The sequence below is a fragment of the Anolis carolinensis genome, unplaced genomic scaffold (assembly GCF_035594765.1).
Source record: "Anolis carolinensis isolate JA03-04 unplaced genomic scaffold, rAnoCar3.1.pri scaffold_11, whole genome shotgun sequence".
Lineage (NCBI taxonomy): Eukaryota > Metazoa > Chordata > Lepidosauria > Squamata > Dactyloidae > Anolis > Anolis carolinensis.
The window spans coordinates 24,001,858-24,027,292 of NW_026943822.1; the positions used below are offsets into that span (position 1 = coordinate 24,001,858).

Genomic DNA, 25,435 nt, shown 5'->3' on the forward strand with positions numbered 1-25,435 from the left:
AAACACGAGGAATGGAATGAGGAAGTACAGCCACTACTGGACAGTGAAGCAACAGCTCCCCCTGTGGCCGGAATCGTGAAGCTGGAAAAAATGTTAAATGCCTCTGTGTCTGTCTATATATGTTGTTTGTTTGTCGGCATTGAATGTTTGCCATATATGTGTTCATTGTAATCCGCCCTGAGTCCCCTTCGGGGTGAGAAAGAAGGGCGGGATATAAATACTGTAAATAAATAAACAAACCCCGCAAGGCTCTGTCCTTCTCCTGCCCCACGGCCAACATCTCTGGCTTTCCCTCTGTTTTCTGAAGGCTCCGCATCCTAGTGAGTTCTGCAGCTCTTCCGCACTTAAATATCTCATCCGAACTGAAGAGTCCCACTTATATTCGGAGACAGGCCTTCCTTCTGCTCCTGGTGACAGAAATAACTTCAATGTTCAGCTTCTCCTCTTCGCTGCTGTCACCACCCGCTCCTTGCTCGTCACCCAGGCAGATGGCCAGATACGTTGAAAGCTATATTCTTTGAGCCCGTTTCCTCCTCCTAACAACCAAAGTGGAATTTCACTTAAAATTTCATGCAAAAAAAAATAGAGGGAAGAAAAATACAGGTTCCTCTCCAAGGTGAGATGAGTCTGGATTTGATGTAACGGGAGATTCTCCTACAAATCGGAGGCTGTAGACTGATGGAGCCAATGAAAGTGCTATCAAAATAGTACAGTTATATAGTATATGTATACAGGTATTTGGAGAAAAAAAGGTGGTGGAAAGGAAGCATCTCTCCCAATCCATCAACAGGTCTATCCTATTTTAAGCATCTCTGATGAAGACGTATGCCCAATTTTGGCTTTGTTTAGTTTGAACGCATACCCGGAGTGGACCCAGTGTCCCACTGACATGGATTCAGCCAACCAACACTGATGTTTTTGTTAATGTGGGATTTATGTATTGATAGTGTTTCAATGCAATTTGTGCCATGCTTGTATTGCAACTGATTGCATCATCCAGAATGTACCATAGTGTGGAAAGAGTTAATTGCCAAGAAGCTATGATGATCTTGAGGTGTGGCTGGAACTAGGGAGTATCCAGACACAAGTATTTGTGCATAACGATTGTGTCAGTTCAGTTGAGTTCTGTCTGCCTAGAGTTCCAGTCAAGTTCTGTTGGAGAACAGAACAGTCCTGTGTTCGTTTGTCGTCTGCAAGTCTGTTTGTGTTGATTACGGCTGCATACAGTAAAACTTTGTAAATAGTTTTACCAACGTTTCTGAGTGTCTCTTCGTTCTGCGCTCCACTGCTTCCATCCAACTACTGCTGCACTGCAAATACTCTGACAGTTTTACCATCTCTAAATAATAATAATAATAATAATAATAATAATAATAATAATAATAATAATGGCAATAATAATAATAAGTGGCAAAGTGAGAGCTATTTTGGTGACATTCTCCGTCCAACAAGAAGACAGCCGGAACGGATTCATAGATGAGTCAACCTCGTCATCCTCTGAACCATTGTCACATTTTGGAGAGAGAGAAAATAGACCAAGGCATTAGCATAGATAAAGGTCGTTTTCATTAAAATTGATAAGGTGGGGATTGAGATAGCTTCTTACGGGTTGGCTATTTATACAAACGCCGTCTCTGTGTAAACAGATCACAAAGGGAGAAGGTGGGGAGGGGTGCGTGGCGGCGGGAGATAAACCCAAAGCCATATCGCGGGCACCATCACCACGATCACGGAGGCCTAAGCTCATTAAAGCCATCAAGAGCAGGTGAAGTAATAATATCTTAGTGTTGTCAGAGAATATTACAAATCTATTTCTCCATCCTCTTGGTTGAGAGTGAATTTGGGAGCAGAGACCAGGTATTTAGGAGTCTTCTGAGGGGAAGATAAAGTAGGGTATAAAGAAATATAATAATAATCCCTACACAACAGAACAAGGTTTTTATTTTATTTTTATTTTTTATTTATTTACAGTATTTATATTCCGCCCTTCTCACCCCGAATCAGGAAAATAAGATTTTGTCGGCAAACAGATGGTCAGCTGCCTGTCCTCCCATCCCTTTTGCCTTATTTTTATTTATGTTGCACTTTGAAATGGTCATATGACTGGTCAAACAAATAAATAATAATAATTATTATTATTATTATTATTATTATTATTATTATTACTATTACATTACACATATAAGGCAAACATTCAATGCCTTTAACATAGAACAAAGACAAGACAAACATAGGCTCCGAGCTGGCCTCGAACTCATGACCTCTTGGTCAGAGTAATTTGTTACAGCTGGCTGCAGCTGGCTGGCTGCTCACCAGCCTGCGCCACAGCCCAGGTTGGTCTAGATAACCTTTAGGGTCCCCTTCCAATTCTAATGCATCATGGGCTCCTTGATAAGAGTCTCCTTTGGAGGCCATTAAATGAAGGTTGGATGGTCATCTATCAAGAGAGCTTTATTAGTGTCTCCTTACACAACAGAATAGGGTTGGTCTAGATAATCTTTGGGTCCCCTTCCAATTTTAATGGATTATGGACTTTTTTTAGCAGGTAATGGATTTTTCTATTTTGGAAGCCTTTAAAAAGGAGGTTGGATGGCCATCTGTCAGGTGTGCTTTGACTGTGTCTTGTATGAGAAAAGTGGATTGAACTAGATGACCCTTCAGATTCTCATACTAGATTATGGACTTCTTTAGCGGGTAGTGCACTCTCCTTCTTTGGAGGCCTTTAAAGAGGGTTAGAGGGTCGTCTGTCAGGAGGGTTTTAGTTGTGTCCTTTGGGAGCTTTTGCAAAAAATGGAGATGGAAACCTGAAGTGCCTTCCCTGTGCCAATGGCTCTCCAAGAAGAGACTCAATAAGGCCACGCGTGGGCTCTTTCTTTTTCTTTCTGCTCTGGGATCGAGCTTTTTGACAACCGCCAAATGCCAAAATCTGAAGAAGTGGTTGCGGATCCTCCTCCTTCCTTCCTTCCTTCCTTCCTTCTTCCTCCTTAAAATAGAAGCTGCGGAAACCAAACAAACCGCGGCAATAAGCCCAATCTCATTTTGCTGTTCATAAAGGCTGGCAAGAGCCGGGGTCTCAATGCACAAATCGAATCAGCGCTCCTCTCAACTTGACGGGTTTCTGTCGCGCTTATTCATTTGTACAGATGCCCGGATCTCTCTTTTATTTTATAACGGCTAAACAATAACAACGCTTTCCGAGAGCCTTCACATTTTGGGTAAAAGAGACTCAAGCTGCATTGAGAACATAAAGTAAAAGATAATGTATAATATAGTATATTTATAGTATTCATTATATATAAAACTAGCTGTGCCCAGCCACGCATTGCTGTGGCAAAGTGGTGGTGGTATTGGTTAAAAGTTGTTGTGGAATTTTTATTTGTCGTTATTTGTATTTTTTTAATTAATTTTATTGTAACTTATCTTTTTTTATTTATTATATTTTATTATTTTGTTGTATTATTTTTAGTTATTTTGTTATAGTATTTTATTGTATTAATTTTTTTAGTGTTTTTAATTATTTTTATTGTATTATTTGTATTTATTTTATTTTTTATTCTTTTATTAACACTGGGCTGTGTGGGTTGCTAGGAGACCAAGTGGGCGGAGCTTAGCCTTCTAAGTGGCAGCAATTGGATAAAAACAATTATTGCTCTCCCTCTAAGTAGGACTTTATTTTTCTTTTCTTTTTGTTGTATCAACCTAGAGGCATGGATGATGGGTTGTGTTGTCAAATTTCGAGGTTGGGGGCCTGCAGTTTTGTTGTTTTGTGGGTCGCTGTGATGCCATCACTCATTTATATATATAGATGTGTAATTAATATATGTGTGTATGTATATATATATGTCTGTGTGTGTGTGTGTGTGTGTGTGTGTGTGTATATATATATATATATATATATATATATGGAGCCCGCAGCGGGTTAAACTGCTGAGCTGCTAAACTTGCTGACCAAAAGGTCAGCAGTTTGAATACAGGGAATGGGGTGAGCTTCTGCTGTTAGCCCCAGCTTCTGACAACCTAGCAGTTCAAAAACATGCAAATATGAGTAGATCAATAGGTACTGCTTTGACGGGAAGGTAATAGTGCTGCATGCTGTCATGCCAGCCACATGACCTTGGAGGTGTCTGCGGACAACGCCGGCTCTTCAGCTTCGAAATGGAGATGAGCACCAACCCCCAGAGACGGACACAACTAGACTTAATGTCAGGGGAAAACGTTTACCTAACCATATAGACAAATAGATAGATATAGATATAGATAAACACAACCGGCCCTCTGTATCCACCAATTCTGCATCTACCGATTCCAGCGTCCATAGTTTAAAGCTATTTTTTAAAAAGAATTTGTAAAAGCAAACCTTGATTTTATATAAGGGACACCATTGTATATTGTGGGGCTTATTGTATACTATTGAACATAATATACAACGGCACCTCAGTCCGGGTCGGGGTGAGCACCTGCCATCAACCCCGGCTCACTCGCCCGCCTAGCATGTCGGAAGCAGAAATGCGAGTAGATACTACTTTTAGCGGGACGGTAATAAAGGACATTGATCAGGAGACAAGCTCCTCGGCATGGAAGATGGATTGACAGCGCCCACTGCTCATGACTCCAAGAGGCCAGAAATAAGATGGGAAAACAGCCTTTCCCTCTGCTTGTGTTGCCTGCCTTTGGAGTCCCCTCTGACTGTGGAATGATATGCTTTCCTTCCCTTTTCTTTCCCTGCAGATTAAATTCGACAGCGACAGCGTCTGCGTCTGCTGCGAGTTGCAGCACCAGAACTCGGGTTGCAGCCTGGGTGAGATGCTGAAGCTGAACCCCCTCCAGGAATGCAACCGGGTCCGGCTGACCCTCAAGGTAAGGCCAAAAGGACTCTATTCATTTATTCAACCGTCCTCGGCCTTGCTCCTGTAGAAATGGGAGTGGGATGCGCACCTTTGCATTTGTGTGGGTTGCGCCTTTTGTCGTTGCATTTGTGTGGGTTGCGCATGACATCTTGCGTATCCCACCAGCCTTGTGCTTCCATTCTCCGCTGAGGAGGCTTGGGAAGAAATTGCCGCTCATTGGGTAAACACTGACAACCATAAGAGTCACCTTCTGTAATTATGATTAGTAATTGCAGCCGGCAGCAACGAAGAAAAACAGCTGTTCTGCGCACTGGCTTTGATGTGGCCATTGGCTTGGCAAAAGGAAGTGGCACAAAGCAAACAAGGCCTCTGTAGAAAGAGAGATAGATAGACTCTCCGAGGGCATAGCCATTAGCATAGAAGGAGGATTTGTCAAAGGCAGGGGTCCCCAAACTAAGGCCCGGGGGCCGGATGCGGCCCTCCGAGGTCATTTACCTGGCCCCCGCCCTCAGTTTTATAATATAATATATTGCATATACATATAATATAATATAATAATTCCTGTGGCCGGAATTGTGAAGCTGGAAAAGATGTTAAAAAATGCCTCTGTGTCTGTCTAAAAACTGAATGTTGTTTGTCTGTTGGCATTGAATGTTTGCCATATATGTGTTCATTGTAATCCGCCCTGAGTCCCCTTCGGGGTGAGAAGGGCAGAATATAAATACTGCAAATAAATAAATAAATAAATAAATAATATTATAATGTAATACAATATAACACTAATAATAATACCATATAATAATATTAATTATATATTCTATATTACATATAATATTACTAATAATATTACAGTATAGTGGTATAGTTCAATATAGTAATATATAATGCTAATATTGTTCTATGCTAAACTATAATATATTGTATATACATATAAATTGTAACCCACTCTGAGTCCCCTTCGGGGTGAGAAGGACAGTATATAAATGTAGTAAATAAATAAATAATAATAAATAAAATTTTGACTTAGGCTCGCCCAAAATTTGAAATGACTTGAAGGCACACAACAACAATAATCCTAATTAACTTGACTATCTCATTGGCCAGAAGCAGGACCACACTTCCCATTGAAATCCTGATCAGTTTGAGTTAGTTAAAATTGTTTTTATTTTTAAATATTGTATTTTTCTTTCGTTGTTGTTGTTGTTGTCTTTGCACTACAAATAAGACATATGCAGTGTGCATCGGAATTTGTTTGTATTTGTTTCAAATGATAATCCGGCCCCTCAACAGTCTGAAGGATTGTGGACCGGCCCTCGGCTTAAAAAGTTTGAGGACCCCTGGTCTAAGGCATGAAGACCTCCAGGTCATTTTTAATTAGATTCTCTTTCTTTTATTCAGTGAATTTATCCCGTTTACGTTATTTGAAGAACTATCTCAAACTTACCCATCAAGAGGCAAAAGATAGCACGTTATGCTTTTATTGTCCTTTTGTTTGTAAGCCAGTCCATTTTCCAGAGTCTGTTGGGATCAAAAAGTCTTGACGTAGCAACGGAAGCCCACCAAGAAAGACGTAGATCTCGTTTCCGCAAGAAGGAGGCTCCAGATCTTGGGAGAAACCATGAAAATAAAGATGTGCCCTTTATGTTTTCCCTTTTTTGAGCCAAGCTTGAACATCCCGCCCCATAAGATATGATAAATGTGTTCCCATCAGTGCTGCCATTTATTTTAGAATTGCAATTGACATCTGCTCATTGCCTTCAAGCCTTGAAGAAAGCCAACACACGTGTTGATGTTGTCCGTTCCTAAGAGAGTCTTCTGGCATCATTACGGCTGGAACGAAATGTGTGTGTGTTTTAAAAAGTCCTTCTTCCCGGTCAGACCGTTTTATTGAAAGCAAAGCATTCCCTCGAGGAACGGCAAAAGCATTGCACAAAAAGATTAGACGATGAGAGGACTCTGCAACTTCCTACGGATGAAACAAAACAAGTGGCTTAATTCAGAAAGGCAAATCCCCTCAGTCTGTAAATAGAGCCAATGAGTAGCATTACCGTATCCTGTATTGTTTTTGAGAGAGCCCACACAATATTTACAAAACTAGAAATGGCAACTGCGGGATTGCATTTCAATGGGACAGCGGATCCACAACAGATTTCAGCCTCGATTTTAATGTCCTGAACCTATAATAGTAGTTCAACACCTCAGCTAAGTCCTTGAAGTTCTGAGCAAAACCTGGAGTGGCTTCATTGACCCGTTGACAAGCTACTGTTGACCAGAAATGGATTTTCTGAGTCAGTTATAAGATACCTCTTGCCACTTCCAAGTTCCCAGGTTGGCCAGCTTTCTACTGAGTTGGGGTCCTTCAGGGCAGCTCGTGGTCATCTGTCATCTAAAGCAATAGCCCTAAAGCTATCCTGTCCTTGGTTTTCCAACGTAAAAGGAGTAGTGCAGAGAGAGCAATTTCATGGGTGAAAGACCTTTACTGCTCATTATCCCTTTCCAGGTGATTGTGGGTCTATAGGCAATGAAGCCTTGTAATTGGAGGCAACCAAGGGGAAAAGACATTGTCTTTACTGCACGGCCAAGCAGGGCTTGTTTGCAGAGCTCGACCAGGAACAGCACGAAGCCATTGCCCTTAAGGAATCCCTCCTCCGTCCCAACTGCATTGCCCTGGATGCAGAGGGAGAGAAACAGGAGGAGGAGGCATGGTTCCATCATGACAAGACCCAGAAGCCATGCCAAGACCCATCACAACTGTCACTGCCCTGGCCTCAGAGAGAGAGACTGATATGGAAAGGCAGTATCTGCTGGACGTAACCCTTTCCCAGACTGCCTCCCCAACCGCCACTGCCTTCACCTCAGAAAGAGAGAAGAAGAGGCAGACCCAGCTCCTCAACCCAGTATAATATGAAATGTTCTTTTGTCATCTCAACTGGCACTGCCCTCCTCTCATCCCAACTGCCACTGTCCTTGTCTCAGAGGGAAAGAAGAAGAAGATGCAGGCAGAGCTCTGTCACGTCTAGGCCTAGAAGGAGATGAAAGGTCTTCCGTCCATCCCAACTGCCACTGCCCTCATCTCATCCCAACTGCCACTGCCCTGACCTTTTAAGGGGAGAAGAAGAGACAGGCACCGAGAGAGAGACCGAGAGGGAGACAGAGGTAGTATCTGCTGGACGTAGTCCCACCCCAACTACCACTGCCTTCACCTCAGAAGGAGAGAAGAAGAACCAGGTCCATCATGCCCATCCTAACTGCCAGTGCCCTGACCTTTTAGGAAGAGAAGAAGAAACAGGCACCGCTCCACCATGCTTAGGCCCAGGAGGAGTTGAAAGGCTCTTCCTCCACCCCAACTGCCACTGCCCTAGCTTCAGAAGAAGGCAAGAAGGTGGATCCCGTCCACACTAAGCAAATCAAGTACTACGGTGCCACATTAATCCCCATGACTGCATTCTCGGCTAGATATTTGGTGGGGTAAGAGAGCTCTCCAGCTGAGTATTTTACGTACCCCTTCCTAAACTAAGTGTCCCAGTATTCCGTGGGATGGAACTGTGGTAGCTAAAGTGGAATAAAGTGCTGTGGAGACAGGAAACTCACATGCCCACCTTCAACCCTTCTAGTGTGCCAAGCACTCTCCGAATGACACACGCCCTCACATGCCACTTGCCTTGTTGTTTTGCAAGTGAGATCTCAAAATACAAACACGCAAACTACCACTGTCAGTTGAAACATTTGCTGAGACATTTCTGAATCTCAGCATTGATTTACTGAAAAATCACAACGTTTATTTACAGCCGCGAAACAGAACGAAAAACAACAACGTCTGAATGGTGACATGTTTGCCTATTTCACATTCACTGCCTGAAATTCTTAATCTATCGCCCGGCCTTCGGCTCTAAATAGGTTTCCTGAGGAATCTTGTGGCATTTTTATTCCGATTCCCGCTCCTTATCAAGCCAACGTTCTCAGATGAAGAAGGAAGTTTGCAAATGACTATAATTTCCCAAGATTATAGGGGCTCTTCTCCCACGGAGTCTTAAAAGGCATCGCTTTGAAGAGAAGTAAACATGTTGTGAGCGGAGCGCGATGCCTCGGGAAGCTGGCACGACGGGCATGTCCGCCTCTGTGTTACAAACCGGTCTGGGTTTAAGAACCGTGAAAGAACGGCGCACTCGGCATTAAGCTGTCGATTGTTTGGAGTTTCTTTCATTTTTCTGCAGAGAAGTTGTTATTGTGCAATTGAATTTGGATTAACTGCGTGCGGCACTCGACGGAACAAAGCCAGGTGGGAAAACTCAAGGCCTCGCTGGGCTGAAGTGTCCAGGACTCCAAAATACATTGACGGGATTATTATTATTATTATTATTATTCACATCACTGCACAGCAAAGCCTTTTTCGTAGACATTTAACCTCCCAGAGTCTCAGGCTAAGTTTAGCTTCCTTTTTGGTGCGCTTCCAGAGACCCTTGCACATGAACATATAGTAACATAGGAATGCGCATTGATGATAGCAATTTCACCATACAACCATCAAAACAGAGTTGTATATAAGTGTTGTATAATGTAATTCAGCCATTGGATACTTAAGTTACACTGAAGCATTAGCGGATATTATTATTATTATTATTATTATTATTATTATTGACACAACGACATAGTCTGATACAGCAAACAAGATAGACATGCTGGATTTCGTATCACAAAATCACAAGTCGAACACTTCCCAAGCGTTTAGGACTGTGTGATATATTATTATTATTATTATTATTATTATTATTATTATTATTATTATTATTGACACAACGACATAGTCTGATACAGCAAACAAGATAGACATGCTGGATTGCGTATCACTAAATCACAAGTTGAACACTTCCCAAGCGTTTAGGACTGTGTGATATATTATTATTATTATTATTATTATTATTATTATTATTATTATTATTATTGACACAACGACATAGTCTGATACAGCAAACCAGATAGATATGCTGGATTGCGTATCACAAAATCACAAGTCGAACACTTCCCAAGCGTTTAGGACTGTGTGATATATTATTATTCTTATTATTCTTATTATTCTTATTATTCTTATTATTCTTATTATTCTTATTATTCTTATTATTATTGACACAACGACATAGTCTGACACAGCAAACAAGATAGATATGCTGGATTGCGTATCACAAAATCACAAGTCGAACACTTCCCAAGCGTTTAGGACTGTGTGATATATTATTATTCTTATTATTCTTATTATTCTTATTATTCTTATTATTCTTATTATTCTTATTATTCTTATTATTATTGACACAACGACATAGTCTGACACAGCAAACAAGATAGATATGCTGGATTGCGTATCACAAAATCACAAGTCGAACACTTCCCAAGCGTTTAGGACTGTGTGATATATTATTATTCTTATTATTCTTATTATTCTTATTATTCTTATTATTCTTATTATTCTTATTATTCTTATTATTCTTATTATTATTGACACAACGACATAGTCTGACACAGCAAACAAGATAGATATGCTGGATTGCGTATCACAAAATCACAAGTCGAACACTTCCCAAGCGTTTAGGACTGTGTGATATATTATTATTCTTATTATTCTTATTATTCTTATTATTCTTATTATTCTTATTATTCTTATTATTCTTATTATTATTGACACAACGACATAGTCTGACACAGCAAACAAGATAGATATGCTGGATTGCGTATCACAAAATCACAAGTCGAACACTTCCCAAGCGTTTAGGACTGTGTGATATATTATTATTCTTATTATTCTTATTATTCTTATTATTCTTATTATTCTTATTATTCTTATTATTCTTATTATTATTGACACAACGACATAGTCTGACACAGCAAACAAGATAGATATGCTGGATTGCGTATCACAAAATCACAAGTCGAACACTTCCCAAGCGTTTAGGACTGTGTGATATATTATTATTCTTATTATTCTTATTATTCTTATTATTCTTATTATTCTTATTATTCTTATTATTCTTATTATTATTGACACAACGACATAGTCTGACACAGCAAACAAGATAGATATGCTGGATTGCGTATCACAAAATCACAAGTCGAACACTTCCCAAGCGTTTAGGACTGTGTGATATATTATTATTCTTATTATTCTTATTATTCTTATTATTCTTATTATTCTTATTATTCTTATTATTCTTATTATTATTGACACAACGACATAGTCTGACACAGCAAACAAGATAGATATGCTGGATTGCGTATCACAAAATCACAAGTCGAACACTTCCCAAGCGTTTAGGACTGTGTTGTTGTTGTTGTTGTTACAGTAAAGTCTCACTTATGCAAGCTAAACAGGCCAGCAGAACCTTGGATAAGCGAATATCTTGGATAATAAGGAGGGATTATACTCACTTTGCCTCCCTTGTGCGATAATGTCCTTAGACTTCGAATTGATGCAAAAGGATATGGGGTTTTTTTTTTTGTCCTCAAAATATCTCTTGGTTCTAAAACCCCCAATGGGCCCCTTTTTGCTCTTAGTGTCGATTAGAAAAGAAGCCGTGTTTGTGGATGTGAAGGCAGGAAGAGGAGAGAGTGATGGCCGGGTTGCGGCTGAGTGTCACGGCTTGGCTGCCTTCGCTTTGTGGAAAGCACTTCTCGGCAGGCTTTCTCCTCATCAGCCCGCCTTGATTTCTTTTTTAAAAGCGAGACTTATGAGGAGTCACGGTCTGATCGATGTCTTTGCCCTGGGATTTCCTCCTCTCGGGAAGAATTACGCTTGTTCTCGGCTCTTCCAAAGCCCCTCGGATTTTGGGGTCAATCTGCCACAACCGAGGCTGACCTCTTTTTGGGAAGCAGCCATTGACCCCGGATTAAGAGCCGCACCTGAGCACGGCCGTCTGGGACGTCTGATGTAGATCCAGCAACAAGGAGGAGGCTGGTGGAGAGGTGGGAGGAGAAAGAAATGGCAGTAGCCTGCCTTCTTTGTTTCCGGGGCACAAAAAGTGCCTGGGTTGGGTTTCAGGCAAGGCGAAATGCCCCAATGGCACCAGTTCTTGTCTTGATATTGAAAGCTAAGAAGGGTTGGTCATGGTTGGTACTTGGATGGGAGACCGCTAGTGAGGCTAGGAGAGGAAACACGACTACCGTATATACTCGAGTATAAGCTGACCCAAATATAGGCTGAGGCACCTGATTTGACCACAAAAAACCTGGGAAAACATTGACTCCAGTATAAGCTGAGAGCAGTAAATATCAGAAATAAAAACAGATGCCAATCAAATTACAGTAGAGTCTCACTTATCCAACATAAACGGGCCGGCAGAACGTTGGATAAGTGAATATGTTGGATAATAAAGAGAGATTAAGGGAAAGCCTATTAAACATCAAATTAGGTTATGATTTTACAAATTAAGCACCAAAACATCATGTTATACAATAAATTTGACAGAAAAAGTAGTTCAACACACAGTAATGTTATGTTGTAATTACTGTATCTACGACTTTAGTGCCAAAATATCACAATATATTGAAAACATTGACTACAAAAATGCCTTGGATAATCCAGAAGCTTAGATAAGTGAGGCTTGGATAAGTGAGACTCTACTGTACCAATAAAATTACATTAATTGAGGCATCAGTAGGTTAAATGTTTTTGAATATTTGCATAAAGCTCAAATTTAAGATAAGACTGTCCAACTCTGATCAAATCATTATTCTCATCTTTTTCAATGTAAATGTGCTTATGTATCCTTTTAATAACAATAGAGTAAAATACCTTTTTTGGTTGAGTGTTCCACCCCAAAGCCAAGAAAAGGCTAGAGCCGTTCAGGTAAATATGGGACAAACCTAATGAAGAGATAGCCACTGACTGTGCTTCTTATTCAATCTGCTCCAAATGTTTCCAGTTGCTTGTCTTGGTGTGACAAGGAGTGACGTTCTGCCCCGCTTTCCCTCCCGGTTCCCCTTCTCTCTCTTCCGCAGGACCTGCTGTTCAGCGTCTGCGCTCTCAACATCATCTCGACCATTGTCTGCGCTTTGGCAACCGCCATGTGCTGCATGCAGATGGTCTCCTCCGACGTCCTGCAAATGGTGAGCAAATCCCAATGGAAGGGTCTTTAATTACATACCATCGTCTTGATCAGGGGTCCCCAAACTAAGGCCCGGGGGCCGGATGCAGCCCTCCAAGGTCATTGACCTGGCCCCCGCCCTCAGTTTTATAATATAATATTTTTATATCAGTTTTAATAATATAATATATTGTATATACATATAATATTGATAATTATCTTATGTTATACAATATAATACTAATAGTAATACCATATAATAATATTAATTATATGTTACTAGCTGTGCCCGGCCACGCGTTGCTGTGGCAAAGTGGTGTTGGTATTGGTTAAAAATTGTTGTGTAATTTTTATTTGACGTTATTTGTATTTTTTAATTAATTTTATTTTAAGTTATCTTTTTATTTATTACATTTTATTATTTTCTTGTATTATTTTTAGTTATTTTCTGTTATAGTATTTTATTGTATTAATTTTTAGTGTTTTTAATTATTTTTAGTGTTTTTTTATTATTTTTTTATTGGGTTGCTAGGAGACCAAGTTGGAGGAGCTTAGCCTTCTAACTGGCAGCAATTGGATAAAAGCAATTATTCCCCTCTCTCAAATTAGGACTTTATTTTTCTTTTCTTTTTGTTATATCAACCTAGAGGCGTGGATGATGGGTTGTGTCGTCAAATTTCGAGGTTGGGGGGCCTGTAGTTTTGTTGTTTCGTGGGTCGCCGCGATGCCATCACTCTTTTATATAGATAGATAGATAGATAGATAGATAGATAGATAGATAGATAGATATGGGATGATAATGTAATGGAGCAGGGCATAAAGTGGGTGGACAAGTCCATGGAGGGATACTTAAGGTAATTTTCCCGAATGCAACCCCTTGGTAGGCCACAGAGTGTTGGAAATGATGTCACGTCACTTCTTTTTTGTTATTTAGTTCCCCTTGTAGCCTGTTTTGGGTTGCTACAGCCTCAAAGGTCTCACTTCTAGGCCGTTTGAGATTGCAAATATTGGTCCGAAAGAAAGATTCCAATGGATGGGTTGAATATTGGCAAAACATCACAACAAGGGGTTGAAGGGACACGTATGTGCAGAAGGGACTTTCCCCTTTCTCTCGTTCTGTCTCTCCTTTGGCTCACCGGCCTCTTAATCCCTCCTCCGTTGCCTCCGATTCCAGCCCTTCCTTCTCTGAGAGATTGCAGAAGACTGATGGCTTTGTTAACCATGAGACGTGTCTCGATGACAGCTGCACAAAAAGCACCGCTCCGTACAAGAGGAGCCCCAAATTCCGAGGGGATTCCCTTGTCGGGAGTGTTTTCCCTTCTTCATTTGCCTTGTCTATCAAGTTTAATAAGGACACGTTTGCCGCTTCAGAGCTAATTATCGTCACGGCTGTGTTTCCGAGCCCTGAGCTTGAAGCTCCATCTCTTTGGGGGCAGCCCCAGAAATGCAATCCCGGCAGGCGCTTCCTTCCTTGTCGGGAGCCTGTCTGTCTCTGCGCAGAGGAAAGAGACAAAGGCTTTGGCGTGTAAAGACCTTGCTCTGCGCGAAAGCAGGTTCTCAACATCCATGTTCAACTGGGGATGCTGTGATGTTGCAATATATAACGATAATATATTTTATTTATATTCTGCTCTATCTCCCCGAGGGCACTTATACAGTGCCGTTATACAATTAACAAGGACAGACAATACACAAACAGAGGTAAAGACTGTGCTTGACTCCGGCCAGGGAGAGCAGGGTGCTGTTGCTCCATCTTCCATGCCAAGGAGCTTTGTTGTCCTTAGACATCCTCCCGATTGATGTCCTTAATGGCACCTTTATAATCTCCCCGCTAAAAGCAGTACCTATTTATCTACTCACATTTCTGCTTTCAATCTGCTAGGTGGACAGTGAGCTAGGGGTGACGGCGGGTGCTCATCCAGACCTGAGCTCAAACTGTCGACCTTTTAATTGGCAGGATTTTCTTCAGCTAGCAGTTTATTTATTTATTTATTATTAGCAACATTTATATCCCGCCCTGTAAGGGCGGCTTACAAGTTATATATACATACAATATATTATATTATTAGTATAGCACAATATAAGCATTATATTATTATTATTATTATTATTATTATTATTATTATTATTATTATTATTATTATTAGTGACATTTATATCTCGCCCTTCTCACCCCAAAGGGGACTCAGGGCGGCTTACAAGTTATATATACATACAATATATTATTAGTATAGCACAATATAAGCATTATTATTATTATTATTATTATTATTAGTGACATTTATATCCTGCCCTGCTCACCCCAAAGGGAACTCAGGGCGGCTTACAAGTTATATATACATACAATATATTATTAGTATAGCACAATATAAGCATTATATTATTATTATTATTATTATTATTATTATTATTATTATTATTATTATTATTAGTGACATTTATATCTCGCCCTTCTCACCCCAAAGGGGACTCAGGGCAGCTTACAAGTTATATATACATACAATATATTATATCATTAGTATAGCACAATATAAGCATTATATTATTATTATTATTATTATTATTATTATTATTATTATTATTATTATTAGTGACATTTATATCTCGCCCTTCTCACCCCAAAGGGGACTCAGGGCAGCTTACAAGTTATATATACATACAATATATTATATCATTAGTATAGCACAATATAAGCATTATATTATTATTATTATTATTATTATTATTATTATTATTATTATTATTATTAGTGACATTTATATCTCGCCCTTCTCACCCCAAAGGGGACTCAGGGCGGCTTACAAGTTATATATACATACATACAATATATTATAATATTAGTATAGCACAATATAAGCACTATATAAGCATTATATATTATACTAGCTGTGCCCGGCCACGCATTGCTGTGGTGAAGTCTGGTGGTATGGGAAATAAAGTATTGAGGAATTGGTGGTAGTTAAGGTAAAGCGTAATGGTTTTCCTCGACATTAAGTCCAGTCATGTCTGACTCTGGGGGTTGGTGCTCATCTCCATCTCTCGATACCATACATGGGCCTCCGTTGTGCCAAAGTCCCTTGGGTTGCTTTTCTTTGCACATCTAAAGACCATCTAGGAAGTCCTGGAGCACAATGGACGCACCTGATGCCTCTCGGAAGTGTTCAGTGCACATCTTAAGGCTCATAGAATTGGAAGACACTACAAGGGACATCTGGTCCAAATCCCCGTCATGGATTTCTTCCCGAATCACAATAGGCCATTGTTTGCATTTCTCCAGCGTAGCTTCATATCTGTAAACTTACCAAATGTAACCTGTGATGTGGGAAGGGGCCTGAGGCTGTTAGGAATGGTGGGAATTGGAGTCCAAAACACCTGGAGGGCCTGTACCTCTTTAGTGTGGGAGGAGTTGTAGTCATGTCATTGTACTGAGCATGTCCAGACACAAGAGTCCATTTTGTTAGCAGTTTGAATCAGACCAATGGATTCAAACTCCAGGAATGAGATCCCACCTAAACTTCAGGAAGAGCTTCCCGGTGGCCAAAGATGCTCAACAGTGGGATGTGCCTGATTGGGGTCCATTAAGGTCTTAAGCAGAGGCTGGATGGCCATCTATCAGGAGGGTTTGGATTGTGTCTTCCTGGCTGGACCTCGGGGTCTTTTCCAACTTATAGGGCTGAGGCTAGCACAGCGGATTCAACCACCAACTGCAGAAGATCTTGCCGACTGGAAGGTTGGCAGTTGAAGCCACCGGTGAGGTGAGCTTCCATCATCAGCCTAGCTTCTGCCTACCTAACAGCTCAAAAACTGCAATGCAAGTAGATAAATAGGTACCACTTTGGCGGGGAGATTATAAAGGTGCCATTAAGGACATCAATTGGAAGGACGTCTAAGGACAACAAAGCTCCTCGGCATGGAGGGGATTGTAGTTGGAGAAAATAGGATGCTCTTGCAGAAAAGAGAAAAATTGCATTTATTGTTTCATGTTTGAGGCACCAACATCTGAACATGGTGCTCAACCATGTGCCTCTCGATCAAGAGATAAGAGCAGGATATAACAACAGCAGAAACACCACAACTATTCTTATTGCCCATGTTGCAGTACAGTGTTGCTATTTCTGATAAGGTGTTGTGGTGCAATCGCCAATGATTCCTCTTGCCTGGCGCCGGCATCCCTCGTGTCTCCAAGTTCCGTTCACTTTGAATCCCCAAATTATTCCGAGGCGAAAAGCGCCGTATGATTAAAGCAAAGGAAAAACGGGTTGCACGAGGTCGCTCTCACCTTCCTTGAGGAAGAAAAAATATGTCTGGCTATTAAAAAGGGAAAAGTATTTCATGAGATTAAGGAGGAAGGAGCAGGAGCAACCGCCCTCCGCACCCTCCGATTTCATTCCCGCTTTGAGGACTGTGAAATTAAATCCCCGTCAAGGCATTAGGAGAATTATAAATTCTGTGCAGCGGGAGGCTCTGGATCTCTGCTGAAAATATATGTCCTGAATGTAAAATATCATCTTGGGATGAATCCATGCTGTAATTTTAATGGCTCGACACCGTTTCTTAACTTACTGAATCCTGGGAGTTGTAGTTTGGGGAGAAGTCAAAAACCGTGCAAAACTACAAATCCTGGGATTCCATACTGTGTTTCCCTGAAAATAAGACAGTGTCTTATATTAATTTTTGCCGCCAAAGATGCACTAGGTCTTATTTTCAGGGGATGTCTTATTTTTCCATGAAGAAGAATTCATATTTATTGTAAAACAAAAAATGAACATTTATTACAGTAGAGTCTCACTTATCCAACATTCTGGATTATCCAACGCATTTTTGTAGTCAATGTTTTCAATGCATTGTGATATTTTGGTGCTAAATTCGTAAATACAGTAATTACTACATAGCATTAATGTCTAATGAACTACTTTTTCTGTCAAATTTGTTGTATAACATGATGTTTTGGTGCTTAATTTGTAAAATCATAATCTATTTTGATGTTTAATAGGTTTTTTCTTAATCTCTCCTTATTATCCAACATATTCGCTTATCCAACATTCTGCCGGCCCGTTTATGTTGGATAAGTGAGACTCTACTGTATATACTAGCTGTGCCCGACCACGCATTGCTGTGGCATAGTCAGGTGGTTAGGGATCCCTCTGGTTAGGAAGCAGCCTGGCTTTGAAGCTGCAAGGCTGTTCAGTGGTATTCCAGGTGGCCAACGGAGGATCTCGGGGGGCCTCTGCGCATGCGTAGTAAGCAATGGAGGATTTTCTATTATTTGAACTTTATTTTTCTAGTTTTTTTAATTGAAAGACATAGATTGGATGACTATCTCTTTTGTGGTCAAATTTGGTGTGATTTGGTCTAGTGGTTTTGTTGTTTACTCCATGGGAAAAACACACATTACATTTGTGTGTGTGTGTGTGTGTGTGTGTGTGTGTGTGTGTATATATATATATATATATATATATATATATATATATATATATATTGTTCAGTAATTGTCATCACAAACCAGCATAACCAGACAAACTGTGAATCTTATCGAGAATTTCTTGTTACTACCATTATTTCCATTTCTATGGTACGTAAATTTACCGATCCTGCATGCTCAGGTATTCTGTTCGTTGGGCATGCTTCTAAACAAAAACTTTTATAGGTCTTACTTTCAGGGTAGGCCTTATATTTAGCAACTCAGCAAAACTTCTACTAGGTCTTATTTTCAGGGGATGTCTTATTTTCGGTGAAACAGGGTAGCAGTTAAAGTGGTGCCAAGTTGCAGTATAGCTCCTCCCAGAGGTTCGAGGCCTTGCTAAACTACAACCCCCAGAAGTTCATAGCATGGCGTCATGATAAACTGGGATTGAATGGAATTCATTCCACAATGCGGATGGGCCCTTCCTTTCCTGAGGCCCCTCTTTGCCTCTCTTGTCCCTACGGCACAGTTTCTGCCCCAGAGATCTCACTCGGCCAATCCGGACTGCATGACCCCGCACGGGACGATCCTGCACCAGACCCTGGATTTTGACGAATTCATTCCGCCAATTCCGCCTCCGCCGTACTACCCGCCCGAGTACACCTGCACCCCTGTGATCGAAGCACAAAGGTGAGCCTCTTTCTAGGGCTAGTTCCTCTTCACAGGTGCAGAAAACATGGAAAGGAAGGTTGTTGTTTGATAAGGACTGAAGTTAGTCCCAACTAATTGGTATTAATGGGTTTAACTGGACTATGAATCTGAATGAGACTTGGTACTTATGAAGTCCTTTGTCATAAAGCTTGATGTTGCCATTGTCCATAGCGGGCTCTATAATCTCTTGCTATCTTTTTTTAGAGGGCTCCACTTGGACTTTTCTCACTCGCCCTTCAATACTTTGTACGAAGTGTCCATCAACAGCCCTGGAATCCTTTATCCGGCCGAATTGCCTCCTCCTTACGAAGCGGTTATTGGGCAGGCGACGGGAAACCAGGTGAGGAACGCAATGGGACAAAACATCATAAGATCCAGAACGATCCCAGCCGTGACCCTGACCTTCCATCCTCAAAGAGCAGCATCAGAAGTCTGCCCAGGAGTATAGGCATGGGCCAACTTTGGCCCTCCTTCCAGGTGTTTTGGACTGCAACTCCCACCATTCCTAACAGCCTCAGGCCCCTTCCTTTTCCCCCTCAGCCGCTCCACTGAGGTCTGATTCAAACTGCTAACAAAATGGAGTCTTGTGTCTGAACATGCTCAGTACAATGACATGACTACAACTCCCACACTAAAGAGGTACATGCCCTCCAGGTGTTTTGGACTGCAACTCCCACCATTCCTAACAGCCTCAGGCCCTTTCCTTTTGCCCCCCAGCCGCTTAAGCATTAGGAATGGTGGGAGTTGCAGTCCAAAACACCTGGAAGGAGGTCCAAAGTTGGCCCACGTCTCTGCATGCAGAAACACACACACATTCACCTTGAATATTTCCTCAAATACCCTTAAGATATACTTTTTTATGCAAAGTAACCTTCAAGTCTTGGTTGGTCTCGCCATTAAGCTTTTTGACCAATTAAACCGATTAAGCTTTTTTCCAGCCATGAAAATCGGCACTTTTAAAAATAGCCGGTAATCCCCATGAAGGGAACTTATAGTGGTGACTTCTAAGAATCGTGCATTAAATGCCAACTTTAAACAGGATGTAATTGCCGCAGCATAGACTGGCTAAGTCTTGGGCTGGAATGACCCCTGTCTGCAGATGCTATGGGTCAACCAGTCCAAACTCATAGTAGGTGGACTCGATCTCTGATTAATTCATCTATTGGGAAGGCTGAGGTCGTGAAGCTGCACCCCAGAATATGCCCCGATTCCCGTTTTAAGGCAGAGATGTTGCAAAAGGAGGCATTATAACTCCTTCGACAACGATCTCCAAAAGTATAAGATCCTAACCATAAGAAAGGAGGAAAGTAGAGTCATCCAAGAGCATCGGAAATCCAGTTGTTTCCCTCCTCCGATTCCCTCGTCAAACCAAATGGATATATTTATTCTAAATGTTATAAATATTAGAAAGGAAAAACAGTTGTGGCTCTCTAGGTTGTCTGCACTGCCCTGCCCATCCTCTTTGCTGTGGTCATCAAGCCAAATGTCCAACCATCTAGATGTCCAACCATCTAGATGTCCAACCATCTAGATGTCCAACCATCTAGATGTCCAACCATCTAGATGTCCAACCATCTAGATGTCCATAGTTCGCTCTTTGTAACGTTTAGAAGCTGCTCTGTGTCAAAAAGGTTTCAGTCTGGTCTACAGTTTGCAGAAAACAAGCTCACTTCCATTTCTGCACAACATACCTTTAGATGTCATGGTTCTTATGTTTCCTCAAGCAAAATATACCCAACTCTCAATGCTGTTCCATCGGACGTGGCTTCCAGATCCTTCCTTATCTAGGTTTCTCCTTCTCTGGATATGTTCTAGGATGTCAATATCCTTGATCCAGATCAGAACATGGAAGAGTGCAAAGTTTTGTGTCTGATACTGATGTCCCCGTGGGCTTGGTTGTGTGGTACCAGAAGATCTCAATGCTCAGCCGCCACATAATAATAATAATAATAATAATAATAATAATAATAATAATAATAAACAAAACTTTATTTATATACCGCCCTATCTCCCGGATGGGACTCAGGGCGGTTTCCAATCATAAAAACAACACAAACATTACATAGCAAACATAATAACACATTATTAAGCAAAGTAAAAATACAATTATAGAAATAAATAACACTTACATGACCTGATCAAGGGGACGGGAATAAGGCCATAAATGTGAAGGTCTGCTCTGGTTCTTTATTGAGCTTTCACAGATGTCTCCAACATGCTGGACCTGTTTTGGTGGCATCTCCCAAGGGATCTTGGGTTGGAAGAACTTGGGTTGAAATATCCACTGCCACGGGACCATATCAGTTGTGGCCACGTGAACCTGCATGCTTAAATATATCTATTTACGCCTTCTTTGTAGGTCACCGTTATGGAGCAGCAAGTGATAGAATCCAGCATCTTAGAGAGGAACCCAACAACCGACTTCAGCAGCCAAGGTTTGTCCATTTGTTGCCATTTTCATATCAGATCCAATTCAGACCAAACGCCCACTTCAGCTGCATGAAAGCCATCAGCTGCCATCGACTCTGCTGACAAGAGTCTTTCGGAGACGGCCAGGAAGCCTGATCCGTCACATTACATCTGCAACAACCCGTTTGCACATGCGAGGCATCAGTCGCGCTTTCATGCATCAAAGGGTGAGCATAATGTACACGAACCGGCTCCGAGTTCGTCTGGTTTCTTGGAGCTGAGGTCCAGCATTTACTTCTTTCCCTGGCAAAGAGAAACTGCAATGTTTCCTTTAAAGAAATCTATTTATGCTTCTAATAGAGTGATATTAACAGTTGACTCTCCACATTTATGGGTTGAACTTTTGCAAATTTGATGTGATGCGTTCTCCCTAGGAATTCATCCAGAATGATTCAACATCTTTCAGTTTTAAAAGAGGAGCAATTATTTATCCACGGGTTACCAACCTTCATAGAGATGCCTCCTTGAAAACGGAAGGCTACTATATAGTTTTTTCTTGGTGTGCTTTTACATTGCTGTTTGGTTGCGAAAGGGTCCGAATTCTGTTTTATTTTTGTCAGTGTTTATTGCTATAGTTTATTTAGTGTTTCAGTATTGTGATTTTGTTGTCTTAGTTTGGTTAGATCAGGCATGGGATAACTTGGGCCCTCCAGGTGTTTTAGACTTCAACTTCCACAATTCCTAACAGCCGGTAGCAATTGTGGGACTTGAAGTCCAAAACACCTGGAGGGCCCAAGTTTGCCCATGCCTGATCTAACCAAACTAAGACAACAAAACCACAATACTGAAGCACGAGTCTGTTTTATCGTGTCAGAAGCAACTTGAGAACATACTGCAAGTTGCTTCTGGTGTGAGAGAATTGGCTGTCTACAGAGACGTTGCCCAGGGGACCCCCCGGATGTGATAGTTGGGAGGCTTCTCTCATGTCCCCGCAAGCTAGAGCTGACAGAAAGGAGCTCACCCCATCTTGCAGGAGCCTCCGGTGGCCTAGGGGATAAAAGCCTTGTGACTTGAAGGTTGGGTTGCTGACCTGAAGGCTGCCAGGTTTGAATCCCACCTGAGGAGAGCGCGGATGAGCTCCCTCTATCAGCTCCAGCTCCATGCGGGGACATGAGAGAAGCCTCCCACAAGAATGGCAAAAACATCAAAACATCCGGGTGTCCCCTGGGCAACGTCCTTGCAGACGGCCAATTCTCTTACTCCAGAAGCAACTCCGGTTACTCCTGACAAAGTGAGGCCTAACTCTGCCTGTCCCCTGGGCTGAGTGGGTTGCTAGGAGACCAAGTGGGTGGAGCTTGGTCTTCTAACTGGCAGCAATTGGATAAAAATAATTATTCCTCTCCCTCTATTTAGGACTTTTTCTTTTCTTTTTTGTTGTATGAACGTAGAGGCATGAATGAGGCGTTGTGCTGTCAGTTTTCGAGGTTGTGGGGTGTTTAGTTTTGTTGTTTTGTCCTAGGCCGAAATTTCATTACCCTTTTATATAGATAGATGTATGGCATTGCCGAAATCTATTCCCCGTTCCGCTCTGTCTTGCAGCCTTGTTGGACAGCCCTTCCCAGGCGGCCTCCGAAGCGGCCACTCTCCCCAACAGCCGCACTTACTCCTCGGGCGACCTGCGCGGACTGGAGCTCCCGGAGCCGTCCTTCTTCTCCGCAGACCTCTCGGCCTACACGACTCCCCGCAAAGGAGCCACAAACAGGAGCTGCTCCAGCCTGGACTGTGGCATCTCTTGTGGGCTGCGCAGGACTCGCTCCCCGGACAACGAGGCCGGCAGTGGCCGGAGCCCGACGTGCGCAGACGGAGCCAACGACAAGGGTCGCGGGCGCCGCTCTCGCAGCCGGTCCTCGGACTGCTCCTCGGAGAACTTTGGTGCCGCCGAGAGGGACTGTCCGCGCTCGGTCCGCAAGGGCAAGGCCGCCACTCCGCCCAAGCTGCGCAAGATCTGCTGCGGGGTCTTTGGGCCCACGACCCTGCCACCGCCTCCCCGTCGCTCCGTGCCCGTCAACACGCTGCCTCGCAGCTGCCCCGAGCGCATGGCCCAGCAGCGCAGCCGGAGGGCCCGCCTGTCCAACATCGTCCGGTCCACTAGTGACCCTTTGTCGTGTGCGTCTGCCGCAGAAAGTGAGCACCCTCCAGGCATTCGGGCCTTTCGATTTAACCCATTTCTAGCCTCCCTGTAGCTGAGACCAGGCATTGTCACACTGCGGCCTTCCGGGTGTTTGGACCACCGATTCCCAGAATCCTTGACCCTTGAACAAGCTGGATAGCGCGCAGAAGGATCGCAGTTTGGGAACGCCTGGCTTAGACCGTACAAGGAAAAGAAATTAAGGCTAAATGGCGCAGTGAAGAGAAGCTAAGGTCGAATAGTAGACGGAAAAGGAACTCAGGCTAAATGGTGCAACGGAAAGCAAACTCAGGATAAATGGCTCAAGGAAAAGAAACCCAGGCTAGATGGTCCATGGGAAAGGAACAGCACATACATGACACTTTGTTGTTGTCACAATCATGTTGTGCAACGTTTGCCTAACTCTAGGAGTGATGCCGGGTTTTGGCCTCCCAATCCAGCCAGATTCAGTCTTTACTAAACTAACTCCTTAAGGGGTGAAGATATAGGTTGATGTGATTGTCATGAAACAGACTCTGGTGTTGGTGGTGGGCCTTGCCTCTATCCAGATGAGTCTCTGACACTCCCTCTCTCCCTCCCCCTCCCTCTGCCCCCTTTTCAGTTCCCGTCTCTAGTCCTCACGTGGGTGCCTCTACTTGCCAGGACGCCGGACACCATCTCTTCCCGACCGGAAAGCCGAGGGACCCCCCGAAATCGGGACATTCCCGGAAGCCCAAGGCCTTACAGACCCTCTGCAAGGACCGGCCCCACTCTTTGGTGGACCTCCAGACCTACAAGGACACCAAGGTCCTGGTGGCCAAGTTCCTGGAGCACTCCAACTGTAACCTTCCCCCGGAGGTGCGTCACGTGGTGAACAGCATCCGCTCCGTCATCAAGTCCGACGAGAGACACATGGAAGAAGCCATCTTCAGTGCCAACGTCATCGATCAGGTGAGCGGGCGTTGGAGGCTTCAGGGTTGTTGTATGTATTCCGGGCTGTATGGCCATGTTCCAGAAGTATTCTCTCCTGACGTTTCGCCCACATCTATGGCAGGCATCCTCAGAGGTTGAGAGGCATGGAGAAACTAGGCAAGGAAGAGTCCAGGGTGTGAGAAGAGTTGTCAGTTGGAAGTCAGCATGAATGTTGCAGTTAATCACCTTAATTAGCATTGGAAAGGTCTGTCTCTTGCCTGGAGGGCATCCTTTGTTCAGTCAATAGCCGTCCCTGAAGCTCCTCTGCCCTCGGAGTGTTGCTTCCCATCTACTGTTTTGAGTTTTTTAATACTGTAGCCAGATTTTGTTCATTTTCATGGTTTCTTCCTTTCTGTTGAAGTTGTCCACATGCTTGTGGATTTCAATGGCTTCTCTGTGTAGTCTGACATGACAGTTGTCAGAAATGCTTGACCACTCCAACAACTATCATGTCAGATTACGCTGACTTCCAACTGACAAAGAACTCTTCTCACACCCTGGACTCTCCACAGATATATATAAAACTTCTTTGCTTAGTTTCTCCATGCCTCACAACCTCTGAGGATGCCTGCCATAGATGTGGGCGAAAGGTCAGGAGAGAATACTTCTGGAACATGGCCATACAGCCCGGAATACATACAACAACCCTGTGATCCTGGCCATGAAAGCCTTCGACAACACTTTGGAGGCTTCGTTGGGTGGCGGGGAGATGCCTGGAGAAGAACGAGCCCATGGTTCTCCTCTTGTCAGGACCAATAATATCTTGGCCTTTGGTGGTCATCAAGGATCATCTAAGACAGGCATAGAGCCCTCCAGGTGTTTTGGACTTCAACTTCCACAATTCCAATGGGAG

General features: G+C 42.5%; 1 protein-coding gene across 2 annotated transcripts in view; it reads left to right on the forward strand.

Annotated features, from left to right (window-relative positions):
- The window catches only part of entrep2 (endosomal transmembrane epsin interactor 2), an 81,761-nt gene that overhangs the window by 55,385 nt on the left and 941 nt on the right, over positions 1 to 25,435 (forward strand). The window contains exons 4-10 of one of the 2 annotated variants that reach the window (XR_010000932.1): positions 4,729 to 4,857; positions 12,834 to 12,941; positions 18,853 to 19,013; positions 19,239 to 19,374; positions 21,394 to 21,469; positions 23,043 to 23,627; positions 24,274 to 24,561. Coding sequence is in view for 1 of the 2 variants with exons in the window: in XM_062963345.1 (XP_062819415.1) it covers positions 4,729 to 4,857; positions 12,834 to 12,941; positions 18,853 to 19,013; positions 19,239 to 19,374; positions 21,394 to 21,469; positions 23,043 to 23,627; positions 24,233 to 24,561 (1,524 nt within the window). In the remaining variant the exon portion in view is untranslated. Of the gene's footprint in view, positions 1 to 4,728; positions 4,858 to 12,833; positions 12,942 to 18,852; positions 19,014 to 19,238; positions 19,375 to 21,393; positions 21,470 to 23,042; positions 23,628 to 24,232; positions 24,562 to 25,435 lie in introns of both variants that reach the window. The other variant, XM_062963345.1, reaches the window with a different exon arrangement.